This window comes from Trachurus trachurus (genome assembly GCF_905171665.1).
Source record: "Trachurus trachurus genome assembly, chromosome: 19".
Taxonomy (NCBI): Eukaryota; Metazoa; Chordata; class Actinopteri; order Carangiformes; family Carangidae; genus Trachurus; species Trachurus trachurus.
Genome location: NC_139913.1, coordinates 12,430,792 through 12,447,939, shown reverse-complemented (window position 1 = coordinate 12,447,939; position 17,148 = coordinate 12,430,792). Strand labels below are relative to the sequence as shown.

The window sequence follows — 17,148 nt, the reverse complement described above, 5'->3', positions numbered from 1 at the left end:
CGAGGGCGGGGACTGCTAACTCCATCGGCTGACAAGAAGTTGGCCAAAACGACCGGATCGCTTACATCTGCTTTAATTAAAAAAAAATCTAACAGAAAAGAATGAACGTAAAAGACCAAACTGAGAAAAGAATATAAAGGAAAACAAATCAAGCCAACATATTGGCAGAGACTCAATTATCAATGTATTGTATAAAAAGAGAAAACAAATGCAGCATCCTCTAATAAATCCTATTCAGATTTTATTGAACAAGACGTTCCTAATATTTTATTCATCTGTTTTACATGAATTAAGACTGAAGTACAAAAAGTAAACAGACCACTGCTGTCTTGCTGTCACATCTTAAACAAAACACACTTGTGATGTTTTGGAACCCAGTGACCGTGTGCAGCCGCTGTGAGAAGACGTAGGGCCTCTACTCTGTGAAACACTCCCACACTGCAGATGATTCTGTCCAGGTTTTACAACTCCAGCTTGTGTGTGTCGAGTCGACTGGTCACAGCAGCTTTTGCAGCGCGTCATAGTTGTAATGTGACGTGGATAAACCGGAGCCTTACATAGACTGAGCTTTTTAAGTTTCACAAGAACCAAAATATATGTATCATATGGGTTTAGTCTTATGTGAAGTTATTTGGGTTCATTATTTTGTATGTGCTATTAGCTACAATCTCCTGGAAATGTTTTGGTAACATAATGGCATACCAATTCAGAATAATGAAAACAAATGATTAATTGCATAATTTATTAACATGATATGCATCTAATTACTCAAATGTCATGAATTATTGGAATTTTTTTAACTGAGAATATTGGATATTGGGGTCTGGAAATTTTGAAATTTCCAATGTGTAGGAACCCTGGTCAACACTGATGCCACCCATATGTAAAGTTGGAAACCAGTGAGTTTAGTTCACTTATAAATAAAACAGATGTAGGTGTTGAAGGGAGAGTGATATGTAAGTAAAAGCAGTAAAGCTCAGATAAAGGTCCGTTTCAGGGAGGTCACAGAGAGGTCTCTCTTGTAAATGAGACCCTGGCTCTCAATGAGATTTTACCTGGGACGATAATAAATTTTGCTGGACGATATATTGTCACACAAATTATTGACGATAAACGATATTATTGACACATTTTTTTGAGAACAAATTAACCACTAATATAATAATAATATTTCATAATAATGCAAGTAGACCCTTTTAAATGCAATACACTTTTATTTCTCATGAGTATTTTTTTTAACCATTGTAATTGGAATGACAAGAACTTATAGCTACTATCCTAAATAAATAAAATAAACAAAAAATAATAAACAGTGCAGTGCAGCTCTTCTGTCCAATAACGTTACACACCTGAAGCTCCACTTTTCATTCAAACAAACTAATGTGACTTCCACAGATGTAAGATTTCATCAATGAGACCAGCATTTATCTCCTAAAAAGTATTAAACCAGCCGGAGGTAAACCTCTAAAAACCTGCTGATAAGTTTTCTTAGTCGTTTTCTCCCCCAATGACGGAGGTTGACCGGCCCGTGAGCTGCTGCAGGCGGCTGCAGACTGTGGGAAGCCCCGCTCCTCCTGCTCGCTGCTACCACATCAGCTCCAAAAACGTCGGAGGAAAACTCCCAACAGGCGATATGTGGATAAACTGACCACAGACTGGGATCTAAACCGTGACTTTCTCGCATGAAAAAATATTAAAACTTTAAAAAGTGACGTGTTAACAGCGCGGCAGCAAGAATTACAGTAAAATAGCTTTTAGCTGCTTAGCTTTACAGCTAGCGCTGCCGGTTGCTGCCAAATGCATTCTGGGAAACAAAGATCCTGGATGACTGAGAAGAGGGTTCACTCCTTTCATTCTGCAAAACAAACGGCCCAGGTGCTGAGACCGATGCACAGAGTGAAGCCTCTTATCATCCAGCCTGGTTGGAGGCAAGAGACCAGGAAAATACGTGCGCATGCACATGGCGATTTATCGAGGCCGGAAAAACTATCGAGTTCATTTTCATTTATCGTGCGATTAATTGATTTATTGATTATCGTCCCAGGCCTAAGGTTAATAAAATAAAAAAGATGACTGGACCGCTGATTCAGGCCTGTCTTAGTTCCCTTTTATCTCTAGCTGGTTTCTGGACCAGACACAAAACCTTTACCTGAGGATCTCAAGGTGTCAAGATGTCAGAGAGTCAGGCAGGTGCAGGGTGCGACTGCCTGGTGCTGTTTACAACTTGTAGGCACTTTGCTGCTTGTGGGTGACGCTCAGACTCCAGCCCAGTGTGTCATGTCTCGACTCTCAGTGAAACATCTTCGCTCCATTTGTCCCGTCAGCTCAGCTGTGATGGATTTGTCATCACTTTCATCTAGGCATGCAGCCATTGGATTCTTTTTGGTGAACCAACTTTACTCTTCACTAGGCCTGTCAAAGTGTTATATAATGGCCTGATCACAATCATTTGAGCTGACCACAATTATTTAGAATAATCGTTAAAAAACAGCTGGATGAAACAGAAATGTCAGATTTCAGTCACTATTTCCTTGTTGTTTTCCACCATTGGGGTTTGACTGGACCTGTTTAATGACATCATCAAGTTGCGCCCTCTTCTATGGTGTAATGAGACATTAGAGGAGTGCCACGGACTGTTTATCTGGAGGAGCTTTTTCTAATAATCAGTGACCACATTTCATTGAGCATCTATTGACATTAGCATCAGTGGCGGCTGTGGCTCAGGAGGTAGAGCGGGTCGTTCACTAACCGGAAGGTCAGCGGTTCGATTCCCGGCTCCCCCTGTCTGCATGTCGAAGTGTCCTTGGGCAAGACACTGAACCCACACCTGCCCTGTGTGAATGTGTGTGAATGATTATCTTCCAAAGCCTGTCTGCGAGCAGTGCTGTATGAATGTGTGTGAAAGGGTGAATGCGACCTTGAGTGGTCCGAGTGACTAGAAAAGCGCTATATAAGTGCAAGTCCATTTACCATTTACCATCATGGATTAAGTTGCAAAGCCTAAAGTCAAACAGAAATGCTAATTTTATTTATATAATGTTCCAGTGTTTAAGGCCAATAAATGGCTCCTCCTCTTCTTCATGAGGTGTATTTGTATTATTAAACTATGCGTATACTATGATAGTGGCAGATATCATCAGAAAAAATACATTAAATTGTTAATTGCGATTATTTGTATGTCAGTTAAGTCCACTAAACTTTCATGATTGTGACGACACTAATCTCGACTGGTAAACTGATCTTCATGTGAAATGCCCCTTTAAAGAACATCTTCAGTTTCATCCTTATCATTCATCACCAGTGATGGGAATAACAGCGTTTAAAATAACGGCGTTACTAACGGTGGTGTGAGGAAGAGGCGGAGTGATACAGCACGTCGTGGAGCCTGCCTGTGTGGAGGAATACTGAGTAAGTCGGTTAGTGCAGTAGTTAGACGAGGGTAAGGGAGGGAAGTTTAAGTCATTTGACATATTTGAACATTTTATAAAAAAGTAACGCAATAGTTACTTTCCTTGTAATTCATTACTTTTATCATATACAGTAACCCAGTTACTAACTCAGTTACCTTTTGTGGAAAGTAACTATAACTAATAATTACTTTCTTTTTAAGTATATTTTTGGGGATTTTTATTGCCTTTAATTGATAGCACAGTCGAGAGAGAGACAGGAAATGGGGAGGCAGAGAGGGGGGATGACATGCAGGAAAGCTTTTTGAGTTTTGTTAAAGGTTTAGTTCAAGTTATTTGAAGCATTGTCTCCATTGTATTGTATCAATGCACTAGTGCAACTACGCTTCCTCCTGTTTGACTCAAATAGCTGCTCTGCAGAGTAATGCACTTGTAGAATAGAAAATAATAGAATAGAATATACTTTATTAATCCCTTACGGGAAATTCTTTCGTCACAGCGCTCCAGTGTACAATGGTAAAGAATATTATAGCAGAATAATACAATACAACAACTTAAAATAGGAGAAAAAGATAAATTACAATTTAAATATTACAAAAATTACAAAGTTAAATGTATGTAATGTAATGTGTTGTGATACAGTAGTTGACCGGTTGAAAAGCAGTGCAGTCAGTGTTACAGACATCAGTACCTCACACAACCTCACATCACATTACAACTATTCACTTAAAGGTCAGCACTGAGGTCGATCCGTGATCATTGAAATTACACAAAAAGGATACAAATAATGAGACAAATAAGACGATGATAGGAACATCAGAGGACGTATCGTCTTCAGGTCCAGATGATGAAGATCAAAAATGTTTGAGCGGATCAGTCGTTCCCACATCGATGCTCCTCCGAGGTCCAAGCAGAGATGACATCGTCTTCTATTTCTGGCCAGCAGACAGCAGGGTGCTATCTACAGTGGCCTCTCAAAGCTGAATTATTTTCACCACGACCAAAGGGAAAGATACTCTGAGGTCTAAAGCAGCATTCCTCCTTCCTCCTCCAATGCCCTTATTTGGTGAATTGCAGTGAGCCTGCAGTCCCGGGACCAAGGAGAGCAGGAGAAAGGAGCTCCAGCCCCTAAAAACCACAGCCGAGACGTCAGAGCTGCCCCAGACCCAAACATTCCTCCCAGGGCCTGCCACCGCCAGAACCCAGCTCCACAGCTGAACAGTTAGAGCCAGCAGTTTATCAAGAACATCACTGTTATATACACAACTAGTCAGGCTTAACGGTCAAAAGGTCAGTGACCATGAGGACGCGCTGAAGGAGGCACAGGGGGAACCACTTGAGTCCACGTTCGCCTCTTTCTGGCTTCCTGTTTGAAAGACTCGAACTTCACAGAATGATATGAGAATAATGTAACTGTGCCACATCTCTGTTCATCACGGTCGACCCAGCAGGCTCCTCTCCACAGCTGTCTGCGGCTGCGTTGCCTTGAATTAGCCTGTAAAAGCCTCCTGGGGGATCTATCTTTTATGGAGTGAATTACTCCATTTAACTCCACAGCTGCCTCTAGTGATTTTTTTAAAATGCAGTTTTTACAGTTTCTTTTGGAAGGTGGAGCTGCAATAAGACATAAAGAGTTTAACATGGGGGTAATTACCTTGTAGTCACATCTACTCCTACCAAACACTCCCAAGCTTTGGAGCAGGGAAACATTTAGGAATTTCTGCTGAAACGCACTCAGGTAGTTGCATTCAAGTCCAAAACCATGGTTTTGTTTGGTCTGGGCCTCGACCATCTCTTTTGGTCGGACCAAATTTCGGGTCTTTGCTTTCACACCTGTAAATTTGGTTGGGATCAGACGGAAAAGTCCGGACCAAACTCGGCAATTGTGACAAAATCTCACACAAATGGTTGATATTCTACATGACTCTGAAGTAGTCTGAGTGGTGGAGACGGACAATCCCAAGGAGGTGAATCTAGTTTAGCATTTTACCCATCAGTCCCTTCTGGACTGTTGTGTCTGTGCGTTACAGCCCACAGCAGCTGAGGCGTCTTAGAGAGAAAGTTGTTTCTTTTAATATTCACCATAGTAGAGCTAAGAATAGGCATCCTGATGGAAGACACAATTGGAGGATATGGAATTGGCCCAGTTGTGTAGAAATCAAATCCACAACCACTTGTTTGTGTTTGAATGGAAGCCTTGGCTGATACATCTCCTTTGTTTTGCCGCAGCAGCCATTATATGGAGCTGTTATACTTACCAGCAGGATACCAGGACTTTACAAATCCAGCCTCCGCAACAGACCAACAAGTCCCACACATCACTGTGAGCCCAGTGGAAAGTTCCACTGTTCAGTTAACTAGACTCTGTGTCCAACAGGAAATACATTTTTGATATGTTGTCGTGTCCTAAAGGTTCTGGGGCCGGTTACATAAAACATCCTTTAATTTACTTAAAGTCTAAATTCAATTTTCCTGAAATAAAAAAACAGTTGCACAAAATGCTCTTGTATCTCCTCCTCAATGTTTCCTTAAAAAAGTTAAGCATTTCATTATTATTATTATTATTTTCTCCTCATCCTAGGGTGTATTTAGACCTGTGGCTCGTTTGCTTTGTACCGATTAAGGGCTAAACTGATCCAATGTTGCATTTTTCTTTTGGGTCATTTGTGTTCACACAGTAAAGGTCCCATGCGGTCCAAAGATGTAAACAAAAGCCATGCACGAACCAACTGTTCTCTCATTGGTCAGAAAGCTCACCTGGAAGTAGGTGGAGGTTTAATGGGAAAAACAAAAACTGGGCCTGAAGTCATTTGTGTATATTTTTGTGTATAAACTCGACCCGAACACATCCAGAAAAAAGGAATATAAATTTCGTCCTGAACCAGCAGGCTCGGTTGTTGAGAACCACAGAACATCGGCAACGTGTTGCGTGTTGTGTTGATCCTGAATGTGGGTCATTTACTGTTGTTCCAGGTGTCAAGCAGGTTCATAGTGAGGAACTCCTCCAGTTAAAGAAGTGTTGATAACCGGAGGAGAGACAGACTGTTGAGTCCTGTTGTTAATTTAGTGGGAGTTGAAGAGCAGCTGGAGCGCACCATCAGTTCTATTTCTATCACCATGAATCCTCTGCTTATGTTGTTCATGTAAAGTTTTCCTCCTGACCACAGAGATGTGTTCAGCTGTTGTATGTTATTCATCCAGTTGTTTCTCATATGGTGATGAAAGGCACCAAATCTGCACATTCACACAAGCTGAAAACAACAAAAACTGAGTATTTTATTAAAGAAGCAGTTGTCTGTGTAGTTTTCAAAACTCTTCTCAACGCCTGCATCCCTCCTTCTATTCCACACATTGTTCTACACATCACTCCATCACAGACAAGGTGCATTGTCAAATAATTTTTACTTGACCTACAGAACATTTTCTGAATTGGTTAAAGGGATAGTTCTACATGTTGGCAAATTGGCCCATTGCCATAATCCCTATAGTCTTAGCAGTAGCTTCCTTACCTTTATTTGTCAGTGTAAGCTATTTTTAGAACGGCGGAGCAGAGCTGTGAGCTGCTCAGAGCTACGCTACGGAGGCTAATGGGATTTCTTGGTTTCGCACCTATAAAACAACTGCCTCATAACGTTCCATTATTATCTCATAGCGTGGTGAATATACAGGTCACAACTTGTCCACTAGAGCGTTTTGGAGTTGTTGGATTGTGTAGTTGATGAGTTTGATGAGGGAAACCAAGAAATCCCATTAGCCTCCGTAGTGTAGCTCTGAGCAGCTCGCGGCTCTGCTCCGCCGTTCTAAAAATAGCTTGCACCGACAATTAAAGGTAACGAACCTACTGCTATCACTATAGGGATTATGGCAATGGGCAATTTTCCAAAATGTTGAACTATTCCTTTAATGATTCATTTATACAACACTAGTCCAAAGTATCTGTTCCACTGTTTTAATCGTATGCCATTGGTTTGTTTTGATGTGTGACAAAGAAAGGCAGTAACACTTCATGTGACCCTGGAGCAGTCAATCATTAGAGGAGCTACAGATGAAGAGAGTAAAGTGACCACTCAGACTAATCACTGCAGCTATTCAGGTCTACAGGTCTGGCTCCCGTAGCTCCTGGAAATGTCTAGTCTGATCAGTGGTGATAGTTAGATTACCAGAGTTCATTAAGTCTTGTACAGTCTCAGCTCCAGTCTGTCCACACCTGTGTAGGTACTGAATGTCTGTCTGTGTACATTTGCACTGGTTTCTCCGATTTCCTCACAATTCTCAGACTGTCGACTGCTGCTACTTCTTCAGCCCGACCAGTTTTTTTTTCTAGCAGAGGAAATTCTTCCTCAGTGTCTGAAGTGCGACGCAGTGTAAATGCCATATTTGGTAGCCCCTAGGGGTTTACAGGCAGATCTTAATAAAGCTAGATCTGTGTTCAGTGGCCTTAAAAGGAGCTGGAAAGAGACCCAGCACCTGTTTTACATCTATAGCAAGGCGGAGGCTGATAACAGAGCAGCAGACCCAGAGGCAGGTCACAGAGGAAGTCCAGAGGATGTTTTCACTCTGATGGTGATGAGACAATAAGTTCACGATACAATCTAGTCTCAGAAAACACCCAGGGAACCTGCAGCACAGGGTTTACCACCAGGATACTGAGAGTTTCCTCACTGTTACAGAGATGTTGCTGTGGACAAAGCTCCATGTTCTCCTCTGATCTCTCTCTCGCTCACACACACACACACACACACACACACACACACACACACACACACACACACACACACACCAGCTTGAGTCTGGGGGCTTAAAAAAACAAACATTTTTTTTATTGCTTCGAGCTAGCGGCAGGTTATCTGTCTGTCTGCCCCATACCCATGTCGGTAACAGACAGAACTTCTTCAGATTTGGCACAAACTTCCACTTAGGCTCATGGATGAACTGATGAGACTTTGCTGATCAAAGGTCGAGGTGACTTAAAGGAGAATTCCGGTCATTTTATAAGTAACGCTCTACAGCTCGAGGTCCCTGAGTGCGACCACAGGAACAAATCTGAGAAGAATCTGTGCAGCTCGGACCTCGCTCTCCTCCTGCTAACTGCGCTACACTGCAGTTAAACAGCAAAGTAATGGGGGCAGTTCTTCTAACCATGACTTTGGCCTCTATATAATGCTCAAAATATCACTACAAATGCTTTGCAACATCCACCAGTTCCTTACCACACAACACTGAGTGTGAATAACTCTGTTAATATGAGAGAGCAGTGCTACATGTGGAGGAAAAAAATGATTTTGGATGGGGAAACAAAGCATCAATATGGATATAACTGTTTTTTTTCATCCAAAATCATTTTTTCCTCCTAAATCCATCTTTTCCTCGCATTGTTGTCTTTGCTTATGAAAACAGCTCGACAGTTGATTGGTAAGGTCTACCCTGGAAGCTAGAGTAAACAGAGGTACCACACGTTAACACTGCTCACTCATATTAACGGAGTTATGCACACTCAGTGTTGTGTGGTAAGGAACTGGTGGATGTTGCAAAGCATTTGTAGTGATATTTTGAGCATTATATAGAGGCCAAAGTCACGGTTAGAAGAACTGTCCCCATTACTTTGCTGTTTAACTGCAGTGTAGGTCCCGGCTGCACATATTTTTCTCTGATTTTTTCCTATGGTCGCACTCGGAGACCTCGAACTGTAGAGCGTCACTTAGAAAATGACCGCAATTCTCCTTTAACACAGCAACAAAATTTCACACAAATGATTATTATTTGACATGACTGTGGATGAACAGGGGTTTTTGTGACGAGACAACCACCAAGAGGTGATTCTAGTAACTTTAATGCATGGGTGAAGTAACACCAGAGAATGCAAAGGATGTCCACTAAGCCGGTGTTTGTTCCCCTGCAGCCGAGCACGCTGCCGCAGGGCACCGTCAACATGAACCTCTGCACGGACGTCATCGACGCCGAGCCCAAGACGGGTCAGAAGAACTCGCTGTGCATCATCACGCCGGAGCAGGAGTACTTCATCAGAGGGGAGAACAAAGAGATCATCAATGGGTGAGTGATGTCTCTAATGTCTGCTGGTGGTTCGGGTCGGGTCGGGGCGGAGCTTCATTTACAGAGTTCTAAGATACAGAGTCTGTTTTCAGGTGGAGTGAACAGCTGGTGGTGTACCCGCGGACGAACAAACAGAACCAGAAGAAGAAACGCAAGGTGGAGCCCACGACCTCCCAGGTAACAGAGACGGCTCATGACTAGGGATGTCACCATTACAAATTTTCCTGGTACGATTATTGTCAGAAAAATAATCACAGTGTTATTATTATTTATTATCACGATTATTATGCATTAATAAATTTCAAAACAATATGAATGTGTAAAATCAAATATAGTCAAAATATAATTACATTACTCATTGTTTACACAAACAATTTCAAGTATCTATTAAAAAAAGATCAATTATTAACCTCCCAGGGGAAGTGTTTGAAATATTCAGGTCATAAATTGTCATCTAACCAATTGTTTAAGTTTATTTTAATCGTTTTTTTTTTTTTTTTTTTTTTTTTTAAATACAAATGACACGCATACATTTAAATTCTTACCAATTCAATGTTACGTTAGTTAAATGGACCAGTATCTGAGCATTTACCTTTATTTTGGCGCACATCTGCTGATATGGTTCTGACATAATCTTTTTAATCTTTTTTTTGGGAAGTGACGGTATTTAGGAATCTTTATGATTAATTAATTGTGGCATGACATTCCTACTCATGACACGGCTGGATGACTTCATCCTCCTCCTCCTCTTGTTTCTGATGTTTCCATGTGCTCATGTCCAGGAGCCTGGTCCGGCCAAGGTAGCAGTGACCGGCTCTGGCATCCCTGAGGCCGAGAAGATCCCAGACTCCAGCTCCATAATCTGGCAGGAGGAGCTGAACCAGAGGGAGGCCGAGGGGGCAGCTGTCTGGGCCGCTGCTGACCTGCCTCCAGGATCACCACTGCCCTCTACAGGTAGGGAGGAACAACAGCTTTTTATTTAAACAATGGTACTTTGTTTATGGATCAGATATAGTAAAGTTAACAGTTACAGAAAGTCAAGTTTATCATCACAGTGATGGGAATAACGCCATAACAAATAATCAAAAAAGTTAGGTAACTCTTTATTTTACAGGCCGCTAATGAGGCCTGCACAATATCAACAAATGTACGATGTGCGATCACACTGTTCAATATCGCGATGATGGTATGACTTGCTATAAATAAGCAAATATTCAGGTGTAACGCATATGGACGCCTGCATGTGATTCACCTGTAGGGATGGCGCCGCTAGTGGGGGAAAAAAAAGGAAAAAATACGGCTAATGAGTGTCGGTTATTGTCAGAAAAAAAAAATGAACGTGCATCCCTGAACGTACTCATCGCATTTCAGGCGACCTTTTGCGATGTGTTTATTGTGCACGTTGACATCGTGATGATGATGAAATTAGGATTAAATCGTGCAGCCCTACTGCTCAGGGTTTCCGCGGGGTTGTAAAAGGTATTAAAAGGTAGTAAATGAAATTAGCAAAAATTAAGGCCATTAAAAAGTATTAAAAAGTAATAAATGTCATCTGACGAGGTATTAAATTTTCGAAGCACTATCCAACTATGAGTTTGTTCCCATTTGTGTTAAGTGCAGGCCTAAAAATCCCGTGAATTTATTTAGCCTATATTTTATAAATTATATGTGCAAGTAGGACCAGAGATATGTCGGTCAGTGTGCGTTCGCAGGTAAAACTATTTGCGCTTCAGTCTAAAACCGTGCCGCCGGGTGATTTTGGCTGCTGCCTTGGTTAAAACGTGTGTGCATGGGGGACCGTTCAGATGTATTGTCATTACTTTCAATATAGATGCGCATCATTCGCGATCACAATGTGTCAGTGTTGGGTCAGACCAAGATTCTCCCTCGGTGTCTCTCCTACTGTTTCCCACGGAGCTCTGCCCCGTTTGAAAGGTGAAGGAAGCCCATGTGAAAAGACGTCAGGTCAGTAAAATGTTGAACAGGCTGATAATCACGTGAAAGTGAAGCAACCACATTCATAGTTCGCTCTGATTATACAATATCCAATGTAGACGCGCGACATGCACGCTCACAACCGAAAGCAGCACCGTAGCTGCGCGCATTCGATGCGACGGCGACGCGCTTGTTTTTTCGTGCACGAGTATCAGCTGTGCGCTGCAGACGTGCACGGTTCCCTATGTTGCTGTGTCAGGCAGGTGTTTACCATAGAGCTCTGCCCAATTTAAATAAACACAAAGGTTTCCAAAGTGCTGTACAGACAAACGTAATCACAGAAGCCTAAAAATGAAGTAAAGGCGAGCTGTCAAGATGTATGCAGTAATTAATTATTTCATATACTGTACCTATCACTCCTATTATTTCCAATTCACAGGTGCATTAGAATATCATGGTTAAGTTTATCAAGGCATATGTCAGTATTTAAATTCAAAAAGTGAAACTAACACAAAGAATGAAACATTTCATGTCTTTATTTATTCAATTTATTTTAATTGTACTAATTATGACTAACGTTAAATGAAGACCTATAATTCAGTATCCCCAAAAATCTAAATATTTCAAAGGACCAATAAAAAAAAGCATTTTTAATAGGCTACAGAAATGTTGGCTTTACTTCTGGAAATGGACTTTTCCATGATATTAAAATGTATTGAGATGCACCTGTATATAATTTGTTAATGGTGAGTGTCACCGCCCTAAGCACACCCCCCCAACAGGTAACATGTACTTGATATGAATTGTGAGCATTTGCCTACTACACTTAGTCACTCAGAAAGTTAAGTAAGAAAATGACAGTAATCTGTTACTTTATAATTAGTTACCCCCAACACTGAAGTGCGAAAAGGTGCCACTACAGTTGCAACTCGAAGTCGTGTTGGTATTAAAAAATATTGTGACGGTATTAAAAAAGTATTAAAAAGGTATTAAATTCAACTTAAGAATTTCTGTATAAACCCTGCTGCTAATTGTGTGATCATGTCAAAAAATAACAGGTAATTGCATCATAATGTCTCGAAAGAGCCTAGAAATAACAGTCAATTTCATGGTAATATAGCCAATAAGTAACAATTGATGCATAGGAATAGCCCAGAAATAACGATCAATTTCAAGGACTTGGTGGAGAAAAATTCTGCTCTGGTCCAAGTAATTTGACATATTTGAGCATTTTATTTTAAAAAATGCAATAGTTACTTTAAAAAATGCAATAGTTACTTTTCCTGGTAATCAGTTACTTTTACAATGTAGTAATTCAATTACTTTTTGGGGAAAGTAACCAGTAATTATAACTGATTACTTTTTTTAAAAGTGACGTGCCCAACACTGATCATCTCTCTGCTTGTCTAGGTGACTGTGCGTCTATGGGCCACGGCTCAGATGCGGGCTCGGTGAACGGTGACGAGGTGGACCGGGGGGGCGTGGCCCCGCACGGCTCGGCCCTGCAGCCGCCCAGCGACCTGCTCTCCCCCACCGGCTCCTGCTCCAGCCTGGGAGGCGTCCCCCGCTGCCTCTCCCCGGCCCCCAGCGACCCCTTCCCCTCCGGCAGCTCCCTGCTCTCCAACGGGTCCCACATCAGCGGCTCCGTCAGCTCGCTGGACTCGGACACCAGCGGCAGCACGGTGACCAGCACCGAGAGCCACCCGGCCAACCAGAGGGGGGGCCACGGCTTCGGAGGCCACCACGACACGCCGCGGTCCAGGCGCCAGGAGGCCGAGGCCAGGAAAGCCGAGAAGAGGAGCCGGTTCAGGAGCCCCGACAGGCAGGAGAGGGAGGCCATCCTCAGCCCCGAGAGGAGGTCAGCAACCACTTCTTTATCATCTTTAAAGGGATAGTTCAAGATTTTTGCAAGTTGGCCTATCACCATAATCCCTATAGTTTTAGCAGTAGGCTCATTACCTTTAATTGTCGGTGCAAGTTGTTTTTAGATCGGCGGGGCAGAGACGTGAGCTCTGCACAGCGCATCTTTCCCTCATCAAACTCAACAAATACACAATCCAACAACTCAAAAAAACTCTGGTGGACAAGTTGTGACCTGCACATTCACCACATATGAAATAATAATGTAACATTACGAAACAGAGTTGTTTTCGAGGCAAATGCATAGCCGAAACTACATTCCAGACACGGCTGCTGGGCGGAGTGATTTCAAAAGCGCAAGTAGTTCCGAGTATTTGCTTCATGTGTCATAATGTTACATAATTTTACGTTATTATCTCATAGCGTGGTGAATGTGCAGGTCACAACTTGTCCACCAGAGCGTTTTGGAGTTGTTGGATCGTGGATTTAGTTTGATGAGGGAAACGCGAAAGTACTGTGCGCCTCCGTTGTGTTAGCTGAGCAGCTCACGTCTCTGCCCCGCCGATCTAAAAACAACTTGCACCGACAATTAAAGGTAATGAACCTGCTGCTCAGACTATAGGTATTATGGCAATAGGCCAATTTGCCAAAATGTTGAGCTATCCCTTTAACTTAGCACTGCTGTGATCCGCTCCACAGCAAGTCCAACAGTATCTTGCCAAAAGTCAGTAAATGTTCTGCGACTCTAATCAGGGAGGCACTGCAGTGTGTGCTCATATCTGCAGCCTCCCCTCCATCAAGGACATATGCCAGCAGGTGCAGGAGCAGAGCTTCCTTGATCATGAAGGACACCACACAGCCAGCATTCATTCATGTTTTTTACTTACTTTTTATTTTTACTGTCACTTCAATGCACTGCTGGGATTTGTGTAAAGATTTTGTTCTTCTGTTTTACAGTAACAGTAATAGACCTTGAGCCTTGAATGTATTTACATAAGTAGTTGTTTCCTGCTGTATTATTTATTTAAATCTTTTATATGTACTGTATATATACATATACATGACTTTGAATATAGAGAACAAGTGATTAGCTGCATAACACTCGATCATCAATGATTAATCGGTCTGTAATTTAACTTAAACCCAAACAAAAATTCATTGATTATGATTTTTACCAGCTGACGACCAGAACCATCACATGTTTGCTGAAAAAAAAGAACATGTATTTATGCATTTGTGTGTGTATGTGTGTGTGTTTTCACGTTTGCGCAGTCGCTCCGGTGTTATTGAGAAGTTGGAGGCCTTGGAGCTGGAGAACCAGGAGAAAATGGAGGTGGAGGAGTCCGGGAGGGGGGGGGGCAGACAGGGTCGAAGTGAGCACAGACGCTTCCACAGAGAGGTAAGACCGACTGACTGTGTGTGTGTGTGTGTGTGTTTGGTTTTCAGAGGTGGGTAGTAACGCGCTACATTTACTCTGTTACTTTTACTTGAGTAACTTTTTGGATGAACTGTACTTGTTAGAGTAATTTTAACGCAGCATGCTTTTTACTATTACTTGAGTAAAATGTTTGGCTACTCTACTCATTTAGGGTTCAGGATAGGATTATGGTTCAGTCCAGGATGGATCATTTCAATAAGTGTCCTCACAAGTATACAATTCCATGTGTGTGTGTGTGTGTTTGCACTCTGAAGCTAACAGAGAAACTTGTAAACACTGTTTTTGAATAAGATCACATGGTGGAGTGGATGTGAGCTCAGCATTGGAGCCCCCAGCCTGGGCCCTGTCCCAGCAACCCACCCTCCACCCTATCTCTCTCTCTCCGTCTGTTCCGTTGCCCTTGCCCTCCTGCCTCCTTCTCTCCCTCTCTGTCCTGTCTTTGTTTTGCTTGTGGGTTAAAGGGCAGCAGCCTGGCCTGTATTCATTTCCAGTTTCCAATCTGTGCTGGGGATTCCCCTGGTGATTCTGCTTCCCTTTCCCACCCTGCTCCGACAGAGCTCCGAGAGACAATCTGACTTTAGCAACATGAAAGCCCAATACACACACACACAACATTTGTGCATTTCTTTTGTCTTGACTCTGGATCTTTGTCAGTCACATACAGATTAGAATAATTTAAAAAAGTTGTGTGTTGTTATTTTCAGCCACACACACAGATACTGATCAGGCGGTGTTAGCCTCACCGTCAGTATGTGTGACAGTCAGCGCTGACCCAAACACCAGATTACTAGATGTAATGTTGACCTGTCATTGCTGTGTTTTGCACGGGTAAAAACTCTTGATGTTTCTTTTTTAATGTATTTCCTGTTTTAGACTGTGAGAGCCTGTGAGAGTGAATTCACCCAGGTGTACAAACAGTGTAGAAAAGCTCATGTGTGTTTGTGTGTGTGTATGTTCTGCAGGAACAGAGACACGATGCCAGTCAAGGTCTGGACTTCCCCTCCACCCTGCCCCCTCTGAGGAGAGCCAAGTCCCTGGACCGAAGGACCACTGAATCAGTCATGACGGTGAGCATTTAATTCATCTGCTAGCATTCAGTCACATGGCTCGATTAGGATCCAGGTTTGTCTCCGAGGTGTCTTAGATGAAGTGAGCCCAGGCCTGGACCACCGTCCCTACAGGTACACAGAGAGGGCCACTACACAGACGGAGACTGTTTTCACTCCCGGCCTTTCCGTTGTTCCAGGAGAGCCCATGTCTTGTTGGCAGCTCACTCCCTGATCCGGCCCCACTCACACGTTTGAATGAGGGGGGGCACCGATTGCAATTTTCTGGCCAATCACTGATCTTTAGCATACACCTTCAATGTTCCAATCTTATTTTATTGAAAAACAATACAATACAAACTTGTTGTTTTAACTGCACATGAGGTAGTTCTCTCTCAAAAATAAATGAAAACAACAGAGCATTGCTGTCCAACCTACTAAATTATATCAGTTCCTTAAATAATTCACCAATTTTCTACTCACCATCATGCCAAGAAAGGGTTTGGAGAACTTTCTGAGTCATCAAAACGCTTCATCCAAACATCCAAATAACTCCATACTGCTCGTCCGTACTAACCCAAGTGTCCTGAAGCTGCCACATGAAAAAATGTATGTGATTTCTGTTTTTAGCCTTGTTGTAGCAGTAGCTCCCAGTGGCAGTGCAAGATTTGCTGCGAGATGTTCTTCCATGTTTACATCAACATCCAATGGTCATACATTTTCATATTGCGCTTCAGGACACTTGGGTCAGTAGGACGAGCAGTATGGAGGTATCTGGATGTTTCATCCAGCAGAGCAGAAGGTGGACAGTGGCTGACTTTAAGACCTTTGTGTAGGTAGATAAGATCGGTTTCACATAAAAGAATCGGCCAATTGCCGAAAATGATGCACCCCTAGTTTAAACTAGACAGTTCCCGCAAACTTCTTCCTGTTTCACTTTTCAGGCAATCTGACCAATAGGTGGACTGTTCTCATGTGGTTTGTAATGTGACTCCAAAAGTTTAAAAACTCATCAACTGAATCAGAGCAGAGCAAACAAACTTCATAGGACCCACATAAAATCGAATGGAATTAATTTGGTCCACTGATACTGTATGATGGGTGTGTCTATTGGCCATGAGGCGTGTGACTATGGGATGGTTGTTGTATCTGGATGGTGTCAGTGGTCACAATTGGTAATAAAAATCTAAACTATAAATCAAGCCTTTTAAATCTTCTTCCATGAGTATAACACATTCAAGGGTTTGCAGGTCATGTGGTTGATTAGAGCACATTTTTGTGGGTTGGCTCTTATAATGGATTGGGTGTGTGCATGTATAAAAAAAAAAAAAATCCCCAACCAGCATGTTATGAACATAGTCACATGCACTGATAATGAAAGTGCAGGTGGGTGAAGACCAACTGAACCAGC

The 17,148-nt window shown here is 42.3% G+C and overlaps 1 protein-coding gene across 3 annotated transcripts in view; it reads left to right on the top strand.

The window, feature by feature from the left end:
• Window positions 1-17,148, top strand: part of LOC311002556 (myosin phosphatase Rho interacting protein) — a 47,957-nt gene that overhangs the window by 9,660 nt on the left and 21,149 nt on the right. For all 3 annotated transcript variants that reach the window (XM_083993956.1, XM_083993954.1, XM_083993955.1), the window contains exons 4-9: window positions 9,307-9,458; window positions 9,551-9,635; window positions 10,241-10,412; window positions 12,804-13,251; window positions 14,526-14,652; window positions 15,654-15,758. In XM_083993956.1, coding sequence (XP_083850082.1) covers window positions 9,307-9,458; window positions 9,551-9,635; window positions 10,241-10,412; window positions 12,804-13,251; window positions 14,526-14,652; window positions 15,654-15,758 — 1,089 coding nt within the window. The remainder of the gene's footprint in view (window positions 1-9,306; window positions 9,459-9,550; window positions 9,636-10,240; window positions 10,413-12,803; window positions 13,252-14,525; window positions 14,653-15,653; window positions 15,759-17,148) is intronic.